The sequence below is a fragment of the Vipera berus genome, assembly GCF_964194415.1.
Source record: "Vipera berus genome assembly, chromosome: 7".
NCBI lineage: Eukaryota > Metazoa > Chordata > Lepidosauria > Squamata > Viperidae > Vipera > Vipera berus.
The window spans coordinates 23610581-23631639 of record NC_138209.1 but is presented as its reverse complement, the minus strand read 5'-3'; the positions used below and the strand labels follow the sequence as shown (position 1 = coordinate 23631639).

The window sequence follows — 21059 nt, the reverse complement described above, 5'->3', positions numbered from 1 at the left end:
AAAGGCATGGAACATATTACATAACAAATGAATAAAATATTAATTTTAACAATTATGGGTCTCAAGTGCTATTTCTTTATAGCTCAGAGAATCTAACTATATAAGGAAAGACATTCACTACAGTTAACAAGGAGATTTCAGAGCTGGAAAACAGGCAACCAAAACCAAACAGCTTCCCTAAAAGGACAGAGTGTAACATTATTTTTAGGAAAGAAAGAAAGGCAGATTAGAACAGATATGATAACCCTGTATAATATGTAGCTTGTAAAATGTGGATATAGAAATCTTTCTACCTCATCAGTGTTTTCTCAAAAGCAGGGAGATCCAGGACTGAATAAAGGAAGTTCAATTTACACTGAACATAATTTGTTGGGAATTTGTTGCCATCAAATATGGTAATGATCAGTCATTTAAATGGTTTGAAATGAATCCACCTGTTTTCCATAACTGTTGACAAGTTGTTTCCTGAACGGAATTACCAAGATCAATATCGCAAGCTTTCTTTAATTCATATGGTGGATTTCCTATTTCTAATTGCAATGATAACCTATACATTTTTGAAATTGTTCCTTTTGGTTGTCCTAAATAATGAACTATTGAAGTCTCGAAATTAGTGTAAGGCCATTATTGCTGAAGCCCTAACATTTCTATTGCCCAGAACAGATTTAAGTTAAAACTAAAAAAAGCCACTCTACCTTATCGCCTATTTGTTGCTTTGTCTGATCTTCATTGAGAAGTTCATCTTTGATATGAAAATCTTTTAGCCTATAAAGATTATAGGCTCTCAAATGTTCTGTTATAACCAAACGATAATAATTATACTGATCAAAATAGATTATCAAAGGAATTAAAGGAGAAATGTCCTTTATCAAAGCTATGTTTTTATTATTCAAAATTTAAAGCATTGTTTTAGTAAAATATTTTCCATCTGTTTTATTTTAGAAACATGTTTTGGATGAAAAAAACCTACTGATATATAAACTTATTTGGCTCTGACATAGTTTTCAATTTGAATCCATTGTTTAGAAGAGTTTCCCATAGTAAATGGAATCATATGTCCTAACTGTGTTGTTTGATAATATACTGACAAATAAGGACATGTCGCAGCCTCTGAGGTCTGTATAAAATTATTTTCTTTACTCTCGATTTTTTTTTTGGCTTGAAAGCAGATGCTTTCTTTTTTTTTTATTGTTGCCACTATTATTGAAGCCTGTTCTATAACTGCCACTGTAAGGCACTGAAATAAAAAGTTTACCATGCAAGAATTTTCAGCTTTACTGCTGCAATTCACCCTAAAATACTGAAATGTTTTGAATCCCACTTTTTCATTTCCTTATTTAATTTCTTCTATGTTGATATATAGTTATTTGTAAATATTTTATTAATATTTCTAGTAATAGTGATGTATAAATATTTTAAAGATTTATATACCATTGTAATCTCTAAAACAATGGAGACTTCCTTTTGAGTTTTTGGATGTAGCTGACAGCTTAATACAGTATAGCTGACTGGATAAGAAGCATTTGAGAGTAAAAGTTTTATCATCTGCAAATAGATTTAAAAGATATGTCTTATGTCCCATTTCATACCACAAATCTGATTAATAGAACTAAATGCTACTGTCAATGCATCTATGGCTAGGTTGAATAGTAAAGATGATAAAAAGCAATCCTATTTTGTACCTCTTGAATCATGATAGGATCTGAATCATAACTGTTCAATCTTACCTGATCCCAAATTTGAATTAATATTAAAGTTAAATTTACAGAAAGTAAAAAGTTTTTTTTTTAAAAAAAAGAAGTTTTATTGGTTTTCCAGTTAAAATCTACATATTTAGAAAGCATCATGGTGACTGGGTAATTGGAGATTCAGTAACAGAGCTTTCAGTACATAATTCAGGTTACATTATCAAAACATCCTTCTCATAGATATATATCTTAATTATATTATTCAAATTTAGCCTTTAACATCCCAAATAATATTCACAACCCAAATTTCCCTTATTTCATTACACCAAAAACTATAGCATCTAACATGTACACAGTGGCTGAGTAGCTATGTTCTACCTAATAAACATTGTCTGTTTCACATCCTAATACATCACACGTTACTGACAGGACCACAGCCTATGTTTATCAATCTACCACTATTTATACACAACCAGATTCTGTTTTAAATTTTAGCTAATTCTTAATTCTTAAATAGAATAATCAAACTCTTTTAACATCAAATGTGGGATCATAAACCAAAGTTCCATTATGTCAGTGCACAAATTATAGTGTCTAAAATGAGCCTAATAGATACATAAACACATTCTAGTTCTATCTCATAAACATTTTCTATTTTAGATCCTGATAGATCACTGATTACTAAAAGGATAGCCTTTAATGGTTCTTTAAGAACTCACTTTTTAAATCTAACTCTGGTTTCTTTTTTTGCCAATCAGGTTTCCAGACCAAGGCCTTTAAATTGCCAGATAAGTCTCCCTTCACTCCAATACATATTATTTGAATCGAAGGAGGCCATCTAGCCATTAGTGATCCACAACAACCAAACCATTTGTAATCATTATGTTGTTGCCCTGTTAGTTCTAGTCTCTGTATTTGCTCTAAAAACTTTATCTTCAGTTCGGCTGGATTCCTCTTCCATCTGGGTTCATCTGCTTTAAGTAGAGAGTCTTATCCAATTTTGTAATTAGTGCTTGGCTATCCAGGCTTTCAGGAAACTGTCTTTGTTGATCTTCCACATCCTCTGTGTTAGCATCACTATCTTGCACATAGTATACTTCTAAAGTTACAGGCTCTTTTGATGGAGTCAAAAGTTGAGTATTAATTTTCCTATAGTTGTTGGTCCTTAAGGTTATTTGCCATAGTGATAGTTCCTTATACATTTAGAGTTGTCGGTTCTTTGGATAGAGTCAAATTTTTTGTATTAGTTTTTTCAATATGTTGTATTTCAATATCTTGTTGTACCTTGTGTTCCTCTGTCTCAGTAGTAATTTGCTCCAGTTTTGTTATATTCTGTGTTGTAAATTCTTTAGTTGAAGTCTGTGTTACAGCTTGTAAATTGGAGTTGGCACCTAAATTTTCCGGCCTGGAGATAAACATCTCAGAAACTTTATGGATTGTTTCTAATATGAGCTTATAGTCAAGCAAGGTTTGTGGCTGATCAGTCTCCATTTTGAAGTAGTGGTAAATAGTCCTTAGTGGAGGCTAATTTTTAAACAAAAGTCAGTAAATGTTCACCTCCACAAGCCTTGAGTTCACCTCCAGCTGTTTCAGGTTTTTATCTTTAGCTCATAATGTCAAGGGTAGTTCCAAAATAAACAGGTTTATTTGCCAAAAAGGCCACAAGATGTCCCCAGCGTACTTAAAATCTTTTTCAGATAGAGTAAATTTATCAGTTTTGAGTACTTTTAAGTAGTTCTTTTCTCTCTTTTCTCCCTTTTTTTCTGTAAGCATAGGAGTGTTGGGTCACCAAAAATAGAAAGGAAGTAAGTCGAATTAAATAGTATTATTCTGTTCAAGGTGTTCTTTTTTCTCCCAGCATGATCAAAGGCTGCCCTTAAGGAGGGTGGGGAAAAAAAGGCTTCCTTTCCTCTCTCCTCACTGGGGTAAGCAAATTCAAGGAGCTTTTAGCAGGAAAAAGTAGACAATTAGGAAAGGAAGAAGGCAATTCTCACCCAGTTTTCAAGTGCTTTCAAGTGCTTTGTTGTAATTTTGGCTTTAGCAGGAAACGGCTGAAACGATGGGCCATGGGAGTGGCCTATCCTTTCTTCATCGGTTTGGAGAGTTGCTCCAAGCTGACAGGAGGGCTGCCGCCCTTCTACCGCTGACTGGAGAGACTTCTCCCCTGCTCGTCACCCCTCCAGGGCGACTTTCAACCCCTTTACAGGGGTCCCTCGATGAAGAAATCCAGACGACATGGGGAGCATTCCCTCACGCATCTGGCCGTGCCAAAATCTGGAACCGGAAGCCAGAAAGTAAAAGGTTTTAAATATACTGTATTTACAGAACCAATGGCTAGGGAAAACATTAATTTTACTAAGTTGTATAATTTTTAATGATTTCTTGATAGGGAAATGTTTTTATTTGCAATCAAGCAAATAGATTGATCCATATGATGGAATGGAATGGAATGGAATGGTGGAGTTAGAAGGGACCTTGGAAGGTCTTCTAGTCCATCCAGGCAGGAAATTGTATACTATTTCTGGGTAGCAGTTAAATGGCCCTGTAAAATGCCAGATTCTGAGAATCTTTCTCAACTTAACACAAATGATCTTAGACTGTTTCCTAGACTCTGGTAAAGGATCCCATTGGATCCCCTTGTTCAAAGTATTGCATACAAGTAAAAATTATGATATTAAAATCTCTTTTAATTATTTATAAAAATCCCCTGACAAACCATGAGGACTAGGAGAGTTCAGATAGTTCAGTCCAGATAATATTTATTGTCATTTTTTTCCTGTGGGCACAATGGTACACATTAAAAATGAAATTTAGTTGCTCTCGAGTGTACACATACATAACACACATTTAAAACATGCTATATACAATATATGTATAGACCTACACCCTTATATGAGTAACATATAAATATTAATCACTGTTCCCCTCCTATTCTCTCATCTAAGTCATTTATGAAGATAGAGAAGAGTACTGGACCTAATATGAAACCCTGTGGCACCCCACTACTTGCTTCACTTCATGTAGATGTAGTACCATTAAGGTCAACTCATTCAGTGCAGTTTGTCAGCCAGTTATAAATCCATTTGGTGGTGATACGGTCTATCCCACATTTTTCTAGCTTACCAAGAAGTAGGTTGTTGTCTACATTGTCGAATGCCTTGCTGAAGTCTAAGCATACTATATCTACAGAATTTCACTGGTCTACTAATTTAATCACTTTATTTATTTCTAGATGTTCACAGATTCGTTTTTTGATTATCTTTCCCATATCTTCATAGGTATTGATATTAGGCTGATTGGTCTATAGTTTCCTGGGTCTGTTTCCCCCCCCTTTTTTTTGAAGATGGGAACCACATTAGCTCTTTACCAATCCTCAGGTAATTCCCCGGTGTTCTATCTTTTTGAAAGATATGGTACAATGTTTCTGAGTTAACATCTGCCAGCTCCTTCAGAACTCTGGGATGTAAACCATCAGGTTCCAGTGATTTATAGTCGTCAAGATCAGATAGGTGTTCTCTAACAATTTTCTTGCTTATTTTAATTTTTATTTCTAGTCTGTTACAGTTAGGTTTTTGGTAGGTTCAGCTATAGTTTCTTTTTGCATGAAGAGTGATGCAAAGAATGAATTAAGCAGCTCTACTTTCTCTCTACTGCCTGTTACTTCCTTGCCATTTTCTCTCTTAAGTGGACCTACTGTTTCCTTGATTTTTTTTCTTATTATTTATATGTTGGGTTGCAAAGTGTATCGTATCAGTGAATATATGGTTCTACAGTAGTAGCAGGTTTATTTATTTATTTATTTATTTATTAGTTTTTATAAACCGCCCTTCTCCCGAGGGACTCGGGGCAGTGTACAGAGGAAGGAAGGTCTACAGATGAACAATAAAAGTAATAAAAACAATATTGAAAACAAACTGGGACCCCAATTAACGCTATCATGCCAGGCCGGACTGCTGGAACAAGAAAGTTTTTAAGTTGCGTCGGAAGGTACGGAGGTCGGGGGCCATCCGGATTTCGGTTGGTAAGCTGTTCCAGAGGGCTGGCGCACCCACTGAGAATGCCCTCCCCCTGGGGGCCACCAGTCGACATTCCTTGAGCGGTGGCACCCTGAGGAGGCCCTCTCTGTGAGAGCGCACAGGACGGTGGGGTGCTGACATCGGCAGAAGGTGCTCCCGTAGGTAGTCCGGACCCATGCCATGTAGGGCTTTGTATGTCATTGTTAGCACCTTGAACTTCACACGGAAGGCAACCGGAAGCCAGTGCAGCGCACGGAGGAGAGGTGTGATATGGGAGTATCGGGAGGCTCCCAAGAGTGTCCGTGCCGCTGCACTTTGCACCAGCTGAAGCTTCCGAGTGGATCTCAAGGGCAGCCCCATGTAGAGAGCGTTGCAATAGTCTAGGCGAGAGGTCACAAGGGCATGGGTGACTGTACGTAAGGAATCCAGGTCCAGATAAGGCCGTAGTTGGCGAACTAGTCGTACCCGGGAGAAGGCCCCCTTGGTCACAGCTCCTATGTGGTCTTCTAGGGAGAGCTGCGAGTCTAGGAGGACACCCAGGTTGCGGGCCCTATCAACAGGGGGTAGTAACATGTCCCCGATGTTAAGCGATGGGACATTCTGAATATCCTGGTTTGCCGGAACGTACAGCCATTCAGTCTTGTCCGGGTTCAGTTGAAGCCTGTTCCTCCCCATCCATTCCCGGACCGCTTTCAGGCAGCGGGACATCACGTCTAGGGCATCACTGATATTGTTTGGAGTTGAGATGAAAAGCTGGGTGTCATCAGCATACTGATGGTACCCTACTCCAAAACTGCGAATGATCTCACCCAGCAGTTTCATGTAGATGTTGAACAGGAGAGGCGAGAGGACCGACCCCTGAGGGACTCCGCAAGCGAGAGGCCTCGGGGTCGACCTCTGTCCCCCTGTCAGCACCGACTGCGAGCGACCCTGGAGAAAGGAGGAGAACCAACGCAGAACCGTGCCTCCCACTCCCAGTCCCCTGAGGCGTCGCAGCAAGATACCATGGTCGATGGTATCGAAAGCCGCCGAGAGGTCTAATAAGACTAGGACAGAGGAATGGCCCCTGTCCCGGGCTCTCCAGAGATCATTCATCAGAGCGACCAATGCCGTCTCCGTGCTGTAGCCCGGCCTGAAACCCGATTGGTACGGGTCTAGATAAACCGCTTCATCCAGGATCTGAGGAAGTTGGTGCGCCACCACGCTCTCAACAACCTTCGCGAGGAAGCGAAGATTGGAGACTGGACGAAAGTTATTCAAAGAGGATGGGTCCAAGGTGGGCTTCTTGAGGAGAGGTCTCACCACCGCCTCCTTCAAGGCAGTGGGGAAGTGACCCTCACTCAGAGAAGCAGAGATGACCGCTAGGAACCAGCCACGTGTCCCCTCTCGAGCTGCATAGGCCAGCCAGGAAGGGCACGGGTCCAGTAAGCATGTGGAGGAGCTCAACCTTCTCATAATCCTGTCCACTTCCTTAGGAGTTACAGGATCAAATTCTTCCCAGATGACGTCGACAAGACTGTCCATGTCTTGTTCTTCCATCTCAGCCCAGTTGGAGTCCAGGCCAGTTCGAATCCGAGCAATTTTATCCAGCAGATATTGACCGAATTCCTCGGCTCAACCCTGCAAGGGTTCCTCCTTCACCTCTTGGTTTAATAGGGAGCGAGTCACCCTGAACAAGGCAGCCGGGCGATTATCTGCAGACGCGATGAGGGTGGAAAAATAGTTGGATTTTGCCACCCTTATCGCAGCGAGATAAGACCTGGTGAGGATTCTTAGTCGCAATCGGTCGGATTCGGATCGGCTGGATCTCCAACGGCTCTCTAGGCCCCGTCTCCGACGCTTCATCTCCCGGAGCTCCTCGGTGAACCATGGGGCTCGCTGGGATCTGCGCCGGGTCAGAGGCCGCAAGGGTACAACTCGGTCCAGAGCCTCCGTGGCTGCCTTTTCCCAGGCTTCCACTAAGGCATCCGACGAGCTGTGAGCAGGGAGTGCATGCGTGTCCCTAAGCGCTGCCTGGAACTTATCAGGGTCCATTAGGCGCCTAGGGCGGTACCATCTGACTGGCACCGTGCACCCACGGTGGGGGGTGGCAAGGGGGAAGTCTAGCCGCAGGAGGTGGTGATCGGTCCATGACAGGGGCGTAACAGTTGTGGTACCCCCACAAGGGGAATTTTTCAATCAGGGCTAAGTTATGTTGATTAAAATCACAATGCTCTGTTCATCTACTTGAAAAAAAAAACTTACTGAATGCCAGATTGGCACGTCCCACACTTTTGACCATCTTGCTCCATCTATACAATTTCCTCTTCCTCTTGCATAGTTATTTGACATAATACTTTTTAATCATCAGATGGGACCCTCACTGATGTTCAGTGTGCTTTAGGTGTTTATATTTACTTCAGAAAACATAAGAAGAGAGAGAAATTCAGAATTATTACAGGAAAGACAGAAAATATAATTAATCACATCTGTTACAACAATTCATAGCCTTCTGAATTCCAAGCCACTTGAAAAGTAATATGGCTTCTCATCAATATACTGTAGCACTAGCCATATCAAATATGGTACATGGAAGGAATGACGGTACTGATGAATTGAATATAGGATATTTATATTTAAATATATATTTATATTTATATTTAATATTTATATATTTATATATATTTATATTTAAATATATTTATATTTAAAGATATAAAATCTTTAGTTTTTTCAAAAAGATTTTAAAAGGCATTTTAAATATAGAGCATAAAGCTATTTTGCTTTGCAGATGTTCAGAATGTTCAAGTATTAATAATTATACTTCAGAAAATGCCTACCAAATATATTAATAGTAATATGACTTAGAGAATGCTTTATTTATTTATTCTTTGTAGTGTTATTTGTACATGTTTGGGTATATGGTTAAATTTGCAGGCCTTTATTTGTTAGTAAACTATATAATGCAAGACCAGGAGTGTCACACAGGTATTTAATACTTTTGCATTTTCTAGGGCTTTGATTGAGGACATCTATAGTTAATTGGAATTGTTGTTAGCCAAAGGATTTTCAGTTGGGCAAAGCAAGAGTCTCTAACCCCTTAATGGTAGAGTGCCTACTTTAAATGTACAGTCCCATATTCAAACTCCAACATCTTCAAGAATCAAATATTCAATTTAAAGCCTTATGAGACAATTGCCAATTGTGTAATCAATTTGGAAGATCATAGAAGAGCCCAATCTTGTAATGTAATTTAGTAAAATAATGCAATGTAAATTGGTTTTGTGCTTTGTGCTAGGATCATAGTCTTTTGAAATAAATTTTTGAAATTCATTTCATTCATTCAAAAAGATATTTTGTTAATGATTTGTTATGGAAAACAGCTTCTTCTGAAAGAAAGGCAATAGAAGAAAACATCTTTAAAACAGCTCCCTTGTCCACCCAAAGCCAAATCTCCTGTTGCCAGAAATCCCATATTACTCCTATGGAATCACATAAAAGAACGCAATTTAAATGCACCTTTCCTAACAATATAATTAATTTATAAAGAAGAATAAGAGTTCATTTAATTTTAATGTTTTCATCATAAAAAGAAACAATGAATTATTTACTAACAAACATAAGAGTTGCAAAGGAAGTATTCCATTGTTCAGTTTGCTATTCTTTAAAGTAAGTGAATAAAGTTTGATTTAGGCTTGTCTGCAGCTGCATAAGCACAGGTTGCAGATAGTTGCAGTAAGACCAACACACAAACCTCCCAAATCTTAACTACATGTTGTGTGGAGGTGCACGTCCTGCATGCTGATTGATTGATCCAACTTCCTGTTGAGAGGTGGCACAAGGCAAGGAACATTTAGACAATGTTAATATTCACAGAAGTATAAATGCAACAGCTATGCAAATGTCCCTGAACAACAGATGCATATGTTCCCTGATGTGCAGTGACATACAAGTCTAACCAAATCTTTAATTTGCATCCTGTTATTTAATATAGCTTTTAAAAACTTTCAAAATTGGCATTCCATATTGAATGCTTATCTTGTAATTGCTCTCTATTTTCTAAGTTGTTCATTAATTCTCCAGTTTTGAAGGTGCATAGTTAATTTAAATTAATTCAACATATTTAGTCATCACAGCATAATATATAAGTTCTTGCAAATTGACATAATTTGTTTTGTTACACTCATTAACCATTTACCCTAAAATGAATCTGTTGATTTAAAATGAATGAGACACGTTGTCTTGTTTTCTGGAGAAAAAAAGACTTGTTCAGCATTTAAGCATCAGAATTTTTTAATAAAAGGAAATAGTTTAGTGTTGAAGATATTAGTATTATATAAATTTGCATATATACACATATATGCATAGTTGCAAACTTAAATAGTATCTCCTGATATTGATATTTTAATATTTCATATTTGATATTTTTATCAATAACAGTTCAATATTTTCTGTCACAAAGATGTGGTAAAAAAATTGTCTCCAGCTTTGCTGTCTTTTTATATGTTTTATTATTTTTATTAGCTTCCGAATTTCCTGCGACTCTGAAAATTCAGGATTCTGGATTTCATAGGAGCCTATGCATGTTCAAGCAATATGAGTAATGGCTTTAGTGCTGCAGACATTTGTGCTTAATGGAAGATTGCCTAGAGCAGCTAGTGTCATTAACTTGATGCAGGCAGAAAGATGATTCAGAGTGTCCTCAATGGATGTGACACACATCTGGCTAACAAATGCCTGAATGGGTTATAACTTTTGACCATTCATTTGTTGCTAGGTAAATTCTTCATCTCCAGTTGTAGACAATTGGGTATGTCTAGTCTGGTGGAAAAAAAAGGATTAGGGGTGGCATTATAGCAGTGTTCCAATATTTGAGGGGCTGCCATAAAGATGAGGGGGTCAAACTATTTTCCAAAGCACCTGAAGGCAATACAAGAAACAATGGATAGAAACTAATCAAGGAGAGAATCAATCTAGAACTAAGGAGAAACTTCCTAACAGTGAGAACAATTAACCAGTGGAACAACTTGACTTTAGAAGTTGTGGGTGCTTCAGCATTGGAGGCTTTCAAGAAGAGACTGGACAGCCATTTGTCTGAAATGGTATAGGGTTTCCTGCTTGAGCAGGGGGTTGAACCAGATGACCCCAAGGTCCCTTCCATTTCTGTTATTTTATGAGATCATTTTTGTGAGACCATTGTCCAGACATACTATCCTGGGATTTTAACTGTGATCTTGGTGGATTTAGAAGAAAGATTGGAACTGTCAAGGAACTCTCATCAGTATTTCTTGTACATCTAATCCCTTCAGGTGGTCTCCTTTTATTAATATAATTTGTCTCCCGAGCAGCTTTATAAACTGTGGCTTCATTTTTCTTTCTCTTAATGGTGACATCTGAAGGAATTTCACATTTCACTGTATATTTCATACTTACTTTACTCCTCTATTATAAATATTGGCAACAATGAAGACAATTGCACCCTATTCGGGGACAACGTATTTTGTTATTACTTCTGCTTGGTTAAAATTTTAGTTCCTTGGTATTTTTTATAGGTGTTATCCTGTCTTGAGCTCTGTTGCTTTTTAAAAATCAAGATGTTAACAAATATTAGATAAAATATAAAAATTAATTGTGACACTTACAGTATACCTGGGTAAGTGGGCAAGTGTATATTTCACCATACAAAATGTTTCTGTAGTAAATATTTATATAAAGTAATGCTTTTCCCTCATCCAAGAACCCCAAAGTGCATCTTCCATTTTTTCTTTTATGGTTGCCCATGCTGATAAACAGACTGCATTCAAATTGTAATCTACAAAGCTTTGTTTGTATTTTCTACTAAATAAACTTAAAATTGCAGCCAAGGTTTCATTATTATATTTGTGTATATGAGGCAGATTTTCTAAAATCCCTCTCGCCTGATTTTCAAGTGTTCTACATCCAAATTTAGAGACATGTTTTGAAAGAAGTCTAGTCTCAGTTCAAGGTCAGATTTAATAGAAAGGCTTGGAGCACATTTCCTTTGTGTCATCTCTGCCCATGTTGTCAGAAATGCTTTGTGAGTTTTGGAGTGCTTTTGAATTCCAGTCTCAGTTGTAGAGGAAAATCTGTGAATATAATTATCAAGGGTGTTAATCTTATACCCACTCAAAAAAGGAGACAATTATGATGCCATTACACACATATTATATACATATACACAGTCCCCTAGGCACTTTTTATTAATAGATAGATTGTAATGAGAAATGCTCTGTATGTTAATTATAAATATTTCAACATTATTTGCCCTTAAAGATCTTCTCTTTGAGAAACACTGGTGCATCAAAATAGCTAGATAACCTTGGGTCCCAGTGATTGTGAATTTATAGGAATATATTTTTAATGGAATTAATAAAATGAGAAAAACATTTCCCCCAATTCACCAAACCCCTCATGTATAAGAACGCTTCTGAGTAGTACATTCAAAACAAGGGTACATAAAAACATTTGACATTAGACAGATTAAAAACTGCAATTAAAAAACTACCAACACAACAAAAATCATGCGTTCAACACTGGAAAAACGAGAGAGAGAAATACTACAGCTCATAACTGTGGTAAGAGAAAGGATTAAAGAGTTGTTTAGATAGACATGTTATTATTGTATATAGGGCAAGAAATGGTGCCATGGAAATGCTAGACCTAGCAACACTCCAGTGATTTTTGACATTTTTAATCTACAGTACCGTTTTTGGAGAATGTGGGAAAATGCCAGAGGTGGATGTTTTCATGATGCTTGCACTTGAGGATGAATGTTTGCTTACTGTGGTGCTTCTGTGCTTTGAAATCTTCTACATTTTATTGAATGTTTGCCACTTTTCCTTTTCTTCCTGTTATCCCTCTTCAATGAATTGTCTTCCTTTTGGAGTTCCATTGCTATGGATAGCATTCTTTTTGACTAATCTTGGAAAAAGAACTCTATTGTACATTGTCATTCAATATTTCCACTAATTATTTATGGTGTGGTTTAGAGGAGACTCCCACTCAGTTAACATTTACTGATTACTGCTTGCCTTGAAAAAGTATCTTTCTCATTATAGCTGCTTTTCAAAGTATCTCAGAAGATAAACTATTTCAGACATGTCAAACACAAGGCCCGGGGGCCGGATCCGGCCCGCGAAGTGCTTTCATGTGGCCCGCGAAGCCATCCTGGAAACAGTGAGGGAACGGCCCCACTGTCTTTGCCCTGGCCCAGAGACCCTCCTTCTGCCAGAGACCCTCAGATCTGTCCCACTCCTGCCCAGGCCCCCATAGGCACCCTTGATTTGAACGATGTAGAGCTGGCCATGCCCACCCAGTAGGCCATACGCACTCTAGCCACGCCCACCCAGTAGGCCACGCCCACCCTGGCCATACCCACCCGGCCCCCTGAGGGCAACCGCAATGCTGATGCAGCCCTCAATGAAATTCAGTTTGACACCCCTGAACTATTTGATCTCATCATAGTCTTTACAGTCAAGAAATACACCCACTATTGATGTGGCATATGTCTCTAATGCCACCTGACAATGTGCACATCCTAATTTTATGTCTTCACTATACATGCTAGTAAACATTTAAATATCATTTAGCACATTCAATGCATTCTGAATTGAGATAGAATTTTATATTAACTCTTTATATAATGTAACCTAGGGATTATATTTTATGGAGTCTTTTGGGATCACTGAAACAGTTTCATAGCAGTTTCACATCTCAGTAAAAGTTTTTCTGGGGCTTTAAGTGAATTCTTAAACATTATAATGAAATCTTATTGTTTTAAGGTTTCAGTACTTTTCTAAGGATTTAAAAGTTTTCTGTTTTCTCATTTTAATTGGTTGTGATAAGAAATCCAACTTATTTTTTTCCAAATAACACTGGGCATTTTCCAATTTCCTCTTAGCTTACACTAACTATATTTTCCTGTATGTATTACAACTAAAGGAATGATAGAGCTTAAAATAATTCTCCTGTCAGAGGTATGAAAACAACCTGTCAATTGAAGAAAAGTGATTATGGCTGTACTCTAATGGAAACAAGCCTCAGTGCACATGTTTGATTTTTAAAAATTGAAGCATAACCCTTGGAACACTTATTTAAAAACTTTAATTTAATAAGAAGCTTTGGGTTGATCATTGTTAAGTGAAACAATGACTATTTGCATGAAAGTACTGGTAATTATGCAAGATTTTAAGGAAGGAAGGAAGGAATAGGAAAACTAGATATGGCTGTATGCATTCTTAACAAATTGTAAGTATCTCTTAGAGATCCCTAATAAAACATAAATTTTTATTAAATCATTTATTTAATAATTATTTATTAAATTCTCTACTTGTTTGCTCAATGTCTGTGGAGATTCTCAGTCGTCCAGGTCATGGTTGTCCTATTTGTTTGGAATATTTGTTTGCTCACTTATTTCTTTTATATATTTTCCAAATCATTGAACTATTGGGAGATTTACGATCATAATCAAAAATACATTGAAGTTGAAAAGTTATAATACAAGTCCCTAATGAAATATTAATGTAAATAATTTTAAATATTGTAGCACTGGGTAATATCAATTCTCAGGAGCCCTGTGGAATAACTTTGGCTTAGCAGCTTTCCAAGGGTCACCAGACTAGAATTAGTCCAGTCTGATCTCCAAAGTGAGATTATTTTGTAAAATAGTCTCCAGAAGAAATACAGATAGTCCTTGTTTGGCAACCATAATTGGGAGTGGCTACTCAGTTGTTAAGAGAAGTGGTCTCTAAATGAAACGATAACTGGGTTTATGATCAGCAAAAGTAATAAATGCAAGGTTTGATTATAGAGTTACTTTTTTATCATTATAACCTGTGCCACTTCTAAATCCCCACATACCTCATTTTTTGTAAGCCAGAAAACCTTAACATACTCAATGAGACAAGTAAACTAGATGTGTCAGGATGTTCTGCAATATCTAGGAAACTACCACGCAGAGTACTTTGCATTGGACTGGAAACTTATTGGAAGCCAGTGAGTTGCTTCCAGTGTGGGTGACACATGACTGAAGTGCTCTCATTTGCCAGCATACATGAAGCTTCTTTATCAGTTGCAGTCTCTGTGTGATTTTCAGAGATAACCAATATAGAACATTTTTTGAGTATTTTGAGTTTAGCAGAAGAAATATTCATGAAAAGAAATAAATGCATATCCTGACTCCATCAAATTGTTTTTAAAGAATGTCAATGAGGTCTTTCATGCGAAAAGAGTTACATGAAATTCTTGGCCTGAAAAGTTCCTCTAATTATGACCATCCAGATGCTTTGATATTGCCATGTTTGGGAAAATTGATGTAATTATGCAAATGGTTTCCTTCTACCTGAGCACTATTTTTAAAATCAAGGTAGAAACGGGCATTCACAGGTAAGGGGGAAAAAGAAGTTCTTCATGATGCAAAATGTGTGTATGTCACACTCTGCTCCTTACATCCTTTCATAGGACATTATTAAAGGGCAGGGCTTCTTCATAACACACATTTTCTTATTTTAGTGTCATCATAGTTATGAATATTTGCTTATGTCAAGAAAGTGAGAATTTTGTATTGAAAAACTCACTTTCTTGACATAAACAAATATTCCTAACTATGAGTGGAGCAGCCTATAAATAACCTAAATAAAACAAAGGTAACAGTATAGTGTTCAAATTCAACAACATACTCTATGTATTTACAGTACTCATATTTTAAAAATTAGAAAATGAACTAATATGGAGAAAGCTATCACTTTAAAGACAATTAATTTTGAATTTAATGTAATTTTGATGGAGAAAAATATTAACTGAAGGATGAAATATCTGTTTAAGAAAAACTGTTACCAGCAATTTGCTAGATCAAAAGAGTGAAAAACCAATTAATATTCCTACCCCACCCCCAAGGGCTGGAGTTTCTTTGAAAGTTAATTATTATATTGTATTTGCAGTTAAGGATTTGGTGGTGGTGGTGGTGGTTTTTGGTTTTTAGATAAGGTTTATAGAGATTACTTTGAAGCTGGTCTACTGAAATTAGTTATCAAACAATAATGCTACTTTATTAATATGCTTTTATATAGATCATTAGCAGCACATTGTGAAAGTAACATGACTTTGTTCCTCCACACAGTACATTTCTAACTTGGGCTAACTTCTAACTTCTTTCTTTCTTTTTTTTTTAAATGGCTTTGGTGTTTAAAATTGTCCTTTCTTTTTCTCTCTCTTTTCTACACAGGGTCAACCTGGTCCTCAAGTAAGTGTCATCTTGTGTTATTATTGTTAGTAGAAGTGGGTGAAAGTGAAACAAAATAATGCAAGGTAGAAAACTATCACTTTTACCAATCATTCACAACTCTTTTTGGAAGATCCCATATCATGATTTTATTACCCCAATAGATACAGTATTTTGTGCATATATTGGATTGCAACAGAATTCCACTTTCCCAACCATTTTGCCTATATTTATAGAACTTTAGGATTACCTAAAGTTGATTTTGTCTTTCTATTGTTTCCAATTATAAAATCTAACTAGGATAATTATTACAAAACCATGGAGCAGACAAAATAAGCTCATCTTGATTAACTTGGACTACATTTAGATTGCTGTTAACTGGCCCAATAATAACAAGACACAGTAAGCCACATTTATTTTCCAGGAGGAACAAGTGGGCCCCATATGTTTTGAATTCTATTAGCTGCTTGATGAGATAATACTTTTAAGAATGTATAGCTAAATGAAAAAGGCCTCTGAACTATGGTTTAAAACAATGTCATCTAACTTTGAACTACAGTAAGATAAAGTATCTTAATAAATGTATTGCTGGAGCTGGTTTTCATCAACTGCTTAGTAATCACATGTTAATAATACAGCCATAAACCAGGAAACCTTTAATTATTTAAGATAAAATTGGCTACTTTGATTAATTATTTGAAAGCCTGAGAGTGATGTCTGCTTTATTTAAGAATAGCACCAGCCTAGGCCTTAATTAAATAAATGTGAACTCATCTGAAAGCGAACATATTTGTGGACACCCAAGAAAGAAAGGTGTTGAGAAATAATTATATAGAAGTTGTAAAGCTTTTAGAAGAAAAACAGAAGAATAGGAGAAGAAGAAGAGATCAAACCATACTATTAAATTATTCATATAAGGTGTGACTTGTGATGATAACAGTACTCTTGAAACATGGCTACCGCTACTCCAGCTGCTTTACCAGCCTTGAGAATAAAGCCATATTTAAACATTTATTATGAATTGTAAGTTCCATTGTACTCAGTAACAAAGCTTGGTTCAGATAAAGGAAACATGTTAGTACAGAATCTGTTGCCTAGCAAAGGATCAAGAATTCATTTTTAATGTTCATATTTAAGTATCTGACATTTTCTGGTTTTTTAAACAATATGTTTTCTATTAAATATCTTTCTTAGTTTAAAATAATTGCTTCTTCATTATATTCTTGGGGTTAAGCCATTTCAAATTATTAGTGGGGGAAAGTTTGTGTTCTCTGGATTACATTATGAGGTAGTTGAATGGAGAAACTTTATATAAACAGCACCAAAATACAACTTTAATACATTTAATACAGCTACAGTGTATTAAATTAGTGCCAGACCAAGGAATTCTGCATTTTTTTCTTCCAGTTTTCATTTAATTTTATTTAAGATAATTATCTTTTAAAACATCTCTAAAGATAATTTCTGATAAGCACTTAGCAGTGGAATATATTCTTGCACTTATATAATTATGAGATGGCAAAGGCTGTATGTTAATACCTTATCTTTCATTGTGCAATCTTCTCTTCAATGCTTGATATAACCATTGGTCTGTAGCTCTCTGGTTTTTCATATTTCCCAGGAGAAACCCTTGTGAGAGAAATCCTTTAGACATTTTAGCACTGATCTTTATACCAGTATAAATGCACTTGAGAATTTGTTGGAAGTTTTTCCTTATGCTGAACAATTCAGGGAAATCAACTTCGCCCGGTGCAGATTTTGAAAGACATTTAAAAAAGTTTTAATGGCTAAGTCCAGTTCAGGCATTTTCTCCTTTTCCTCTCTTTTCCTCTGCAAGTACAGTACGGCTTTTAGAAAACTCTGGTACAATGTGGCCTTAGTACTGATATCACTCACTCACTCCCAACCAATCCTTGTCTTATTAGAGCTTCCCAATAAGAATCTAAACTGAACTGTGCTCTTAGGTCCTTGTCATCAAAGCAAGTATTAACTCTTACCTTTGGCTGTTTGCATGGATACATGAAGACCTAGCAAGTTACTATGGCATATAATTGGCTGATCTTAGAACTAATACTAATGCTATTATTTTAATACTAAGAAAGTTCTCATTTATCAAATCACTTTCTGATTTGCAGTCATTTTGTCTCTTATATTGTTGTTACTCTCAGTACATTTTTTTGAGATAGATTAAACTGACAAATATTGATAGCTGCAAGATGTTATAGTAATGGTCATTATTAAAACGGCTGTAAACTTGATTATACATTCATATTTTGACACTAATCACTACACTAGATCAGTCATTATATATTGCTAATATTTATTTGAATATGTTTGTATATGCATTAACACTGTGACAATTCTATATTTACATACAAAGAAGGGGAGAGTTAATAGAGTTATATATATATATATGTATATATGTATGTGTATATATGTATGTGTATATATATATAGATCTTTGGTCATTCGGGTTTTTCCCCGAATGACCAAATATCCACATACAAACACCTGCGAAAACCTCAGAAAACATATATATATATATATATATATATATATATATATATATATATATGTATGTATGTATGTATGTATGTATGTATATGTATATGTATATGTATATGTATGTACCAAAGATCTACATATATATATATATATACATATATATATATATATATATATATATATATACATATGTACATATATACATATATACATATATACATATATACATATATACATATATACATATATACATATATACATATATACATATATACATATATACATATATATATATATATATATATATATATATATATATATATATGTAGATCTTTGGTCATTCGGGTTTTTTCCCACGTCGAAACGTCGCCCTGATACCTCCAATTCTACGTGGGGAAAAACCCGAATGACCAAAGATCTACATACAAACACCCGCGAAAACCTCAGAAAACAAATATATATATATATATGTTAAATGCTTGTTAACTATTTAGATTACCTTGCTAGGCCCCAAACATGGGACAAATCTTTATTTCCTGTTTCGGCCTAACCGAAGGCCATCCACAGGCAGTAGTCACAACAGTGACAGCTCATATTTGTGTAAATTTTAGATTGCTAACAAAGAATTAAAGGGAGACTGATATGCATTTCAAACTTATTTGTTTTCATCAGTAAGCCATACCCTTCTGAGATTCAAACCTGGGCTGATTGCACATTAGGCAGTTGTTTTAACCTCTAGGCCACAAGCTCTATCTCACTTTGTTAGCTGAGAAGCAAGGGAGATATGTGTTAAATGCTTGTTAACTATTTAGATTACCTTGCTAGGCCCCAAACATGGGACAAATCTTTATTTCCTGTTTCGGCCTAACCCAGGGGTCAGCAACCTGAAACAGTGAAAGAGCCACTCGGAACCGGTTCCCTCACAAAAGGAAAAACTGGGAGCCGCAAAAAAATGTGTGCACATGCGCGTACATGCACACATACGCAGAACAGGGTTTGATTGAAGAGTGGAGCCAAGGCAAAATATGCACCTACCCTGCATATTTGAATTGATTGGTTGAAATTTTTTAGTCCCGCCTTTTTTTGGGGGGGGGACTGCACATGGCAGAGGACTGGGAGCCGCGGGAGATGGCTGAAAGAGCCGCATGCGGCTCCGGAGCCGCGGGTTGCAGACCTGTGGCCTAACCGAAGGCCATCCACAGGCAGTAGTCACAACAGTGACAGCTCATATTTGTGTAAATTTCAGCTAACAAAGTGAGATAGAGCTTGTGGCCTAGAGGTTAAAACAACTGCCTAATGTGCAATCAGCCCAGGTTCGAATCTCAGAAGGGTATGGCTGACTGATGAAAACAAATAAGTTTGAAATGCATATCAGTCTCCCTTTAATTCTTTGTTAGCAATCTAAAATTTACACACACACACACACACACACACACACACACATATATATATATATATATATATATATATATATATATATATATATATATATATATATATGAATTATAATAAATTAAAATTATATCTAATATAATTTAACAATTCAAAATTATAATGAAGGTTGGGTTCTGTGAGGAAACCCTTTTGCAGCCAATGTAACTTACTTCAAGGACTTATTAGGATTTTGCAGATCATTTGGTAAGGTGTTAAACTCTACATTTAAATGAAGGACTATAGCTGCTAAAGTCTAGTGTAGTTGCTTAAGGACCCTCCAGATCTTTTGGATTTCTGTATTCTGGTATTTTATGAAATACCAGAATACACTTGAAAATCACACTGTCTAAAAATTAAGAACTGCTGGTGGACATTGTAATTAAGATAGCAGCATAGCTTGGAATAAGAACATTTCATAATAAGATGTGATACTTACTGAAAGTAGTGACTGATGTTGCAAAAATATTATATTGAAAGATGGATGGGCAAAGTCTTCTGTTAATGACAACAGCTTTTTCTCTAAACTTGTTTCTTTTTCTAACGAACCTGCCACATATCAATAAATTAATTAAAATAAGAGGAAGAAATAAAACTGAAAGGAAAACAAAATTTGGGAAAACTAGGACATGAATATGTATAAATTTTTAAAGAGAAATACATCAAGATTTCTAAACATCAATATTCAGTATTTTCAGTCCCAAATCTCTCTGTATAAACTAAGATGGAAAAAGTTTATGAAAGATTTAAGACCAGATCGGAATAAAACAATCCTTAATTTAAGTGTTTTTCGATTCTCTTTTTTGGTCACATTAATTTTTCAGCAACACTCTAAATAATTTTGAGCCAAAGACAAATATATATATAAGCTTTACAGTATTTTGCAATGGAAAATCTAACGGGATCCACATTGAAGTTTTAACCAGTTCTCTTGCAAAGTATATTGACCTAGATTTATTTCAGTGATAAAATCCCTAATCCTCAAAAGCCTTTTATCTTCCTAGTCTCAGTCCCTCCCTGATCCCATTACTGGTTATCTTTATCGCATATTCAAGTAATTAGGATCAGAAATCATTTTCTCCTTTTCCAAATATTTCAGTGTAATTTTAGTTACAAAATTATAACAGTAGATATTTATTTATTGAGAAGAAAATTGATTTCTTTTTTTCTGTTGCAATTGTGGATGAGTCTTGGGATATG

The 21059-nt window shown here is 36.0% G+C and overlaps 1 protein-coding gene across 1 annotated transcript in view; it reads left to right on the top strand.

The window, feature by feature from the left end:
- Positions 1 to 21059, top strand: part of COL25A1 (collagen type XXV alpha 1 chain) — a gene marked incomplete at its 3' end in the record, with an annotated part of 303888 nt that overhangs the window by 174898 nt on the left and 107931 nt on the right. The window contains exon 4 of the mRNA XM_081332774.1: positions 15927 to 15944. Coding sequence (XP_081188900.1) covers positions 15927 to 15944 — 18 coding nt within the window. The remainder of the gene's footprint in view (positions 1 to 15926; positions 15945 to 21059) is intronic.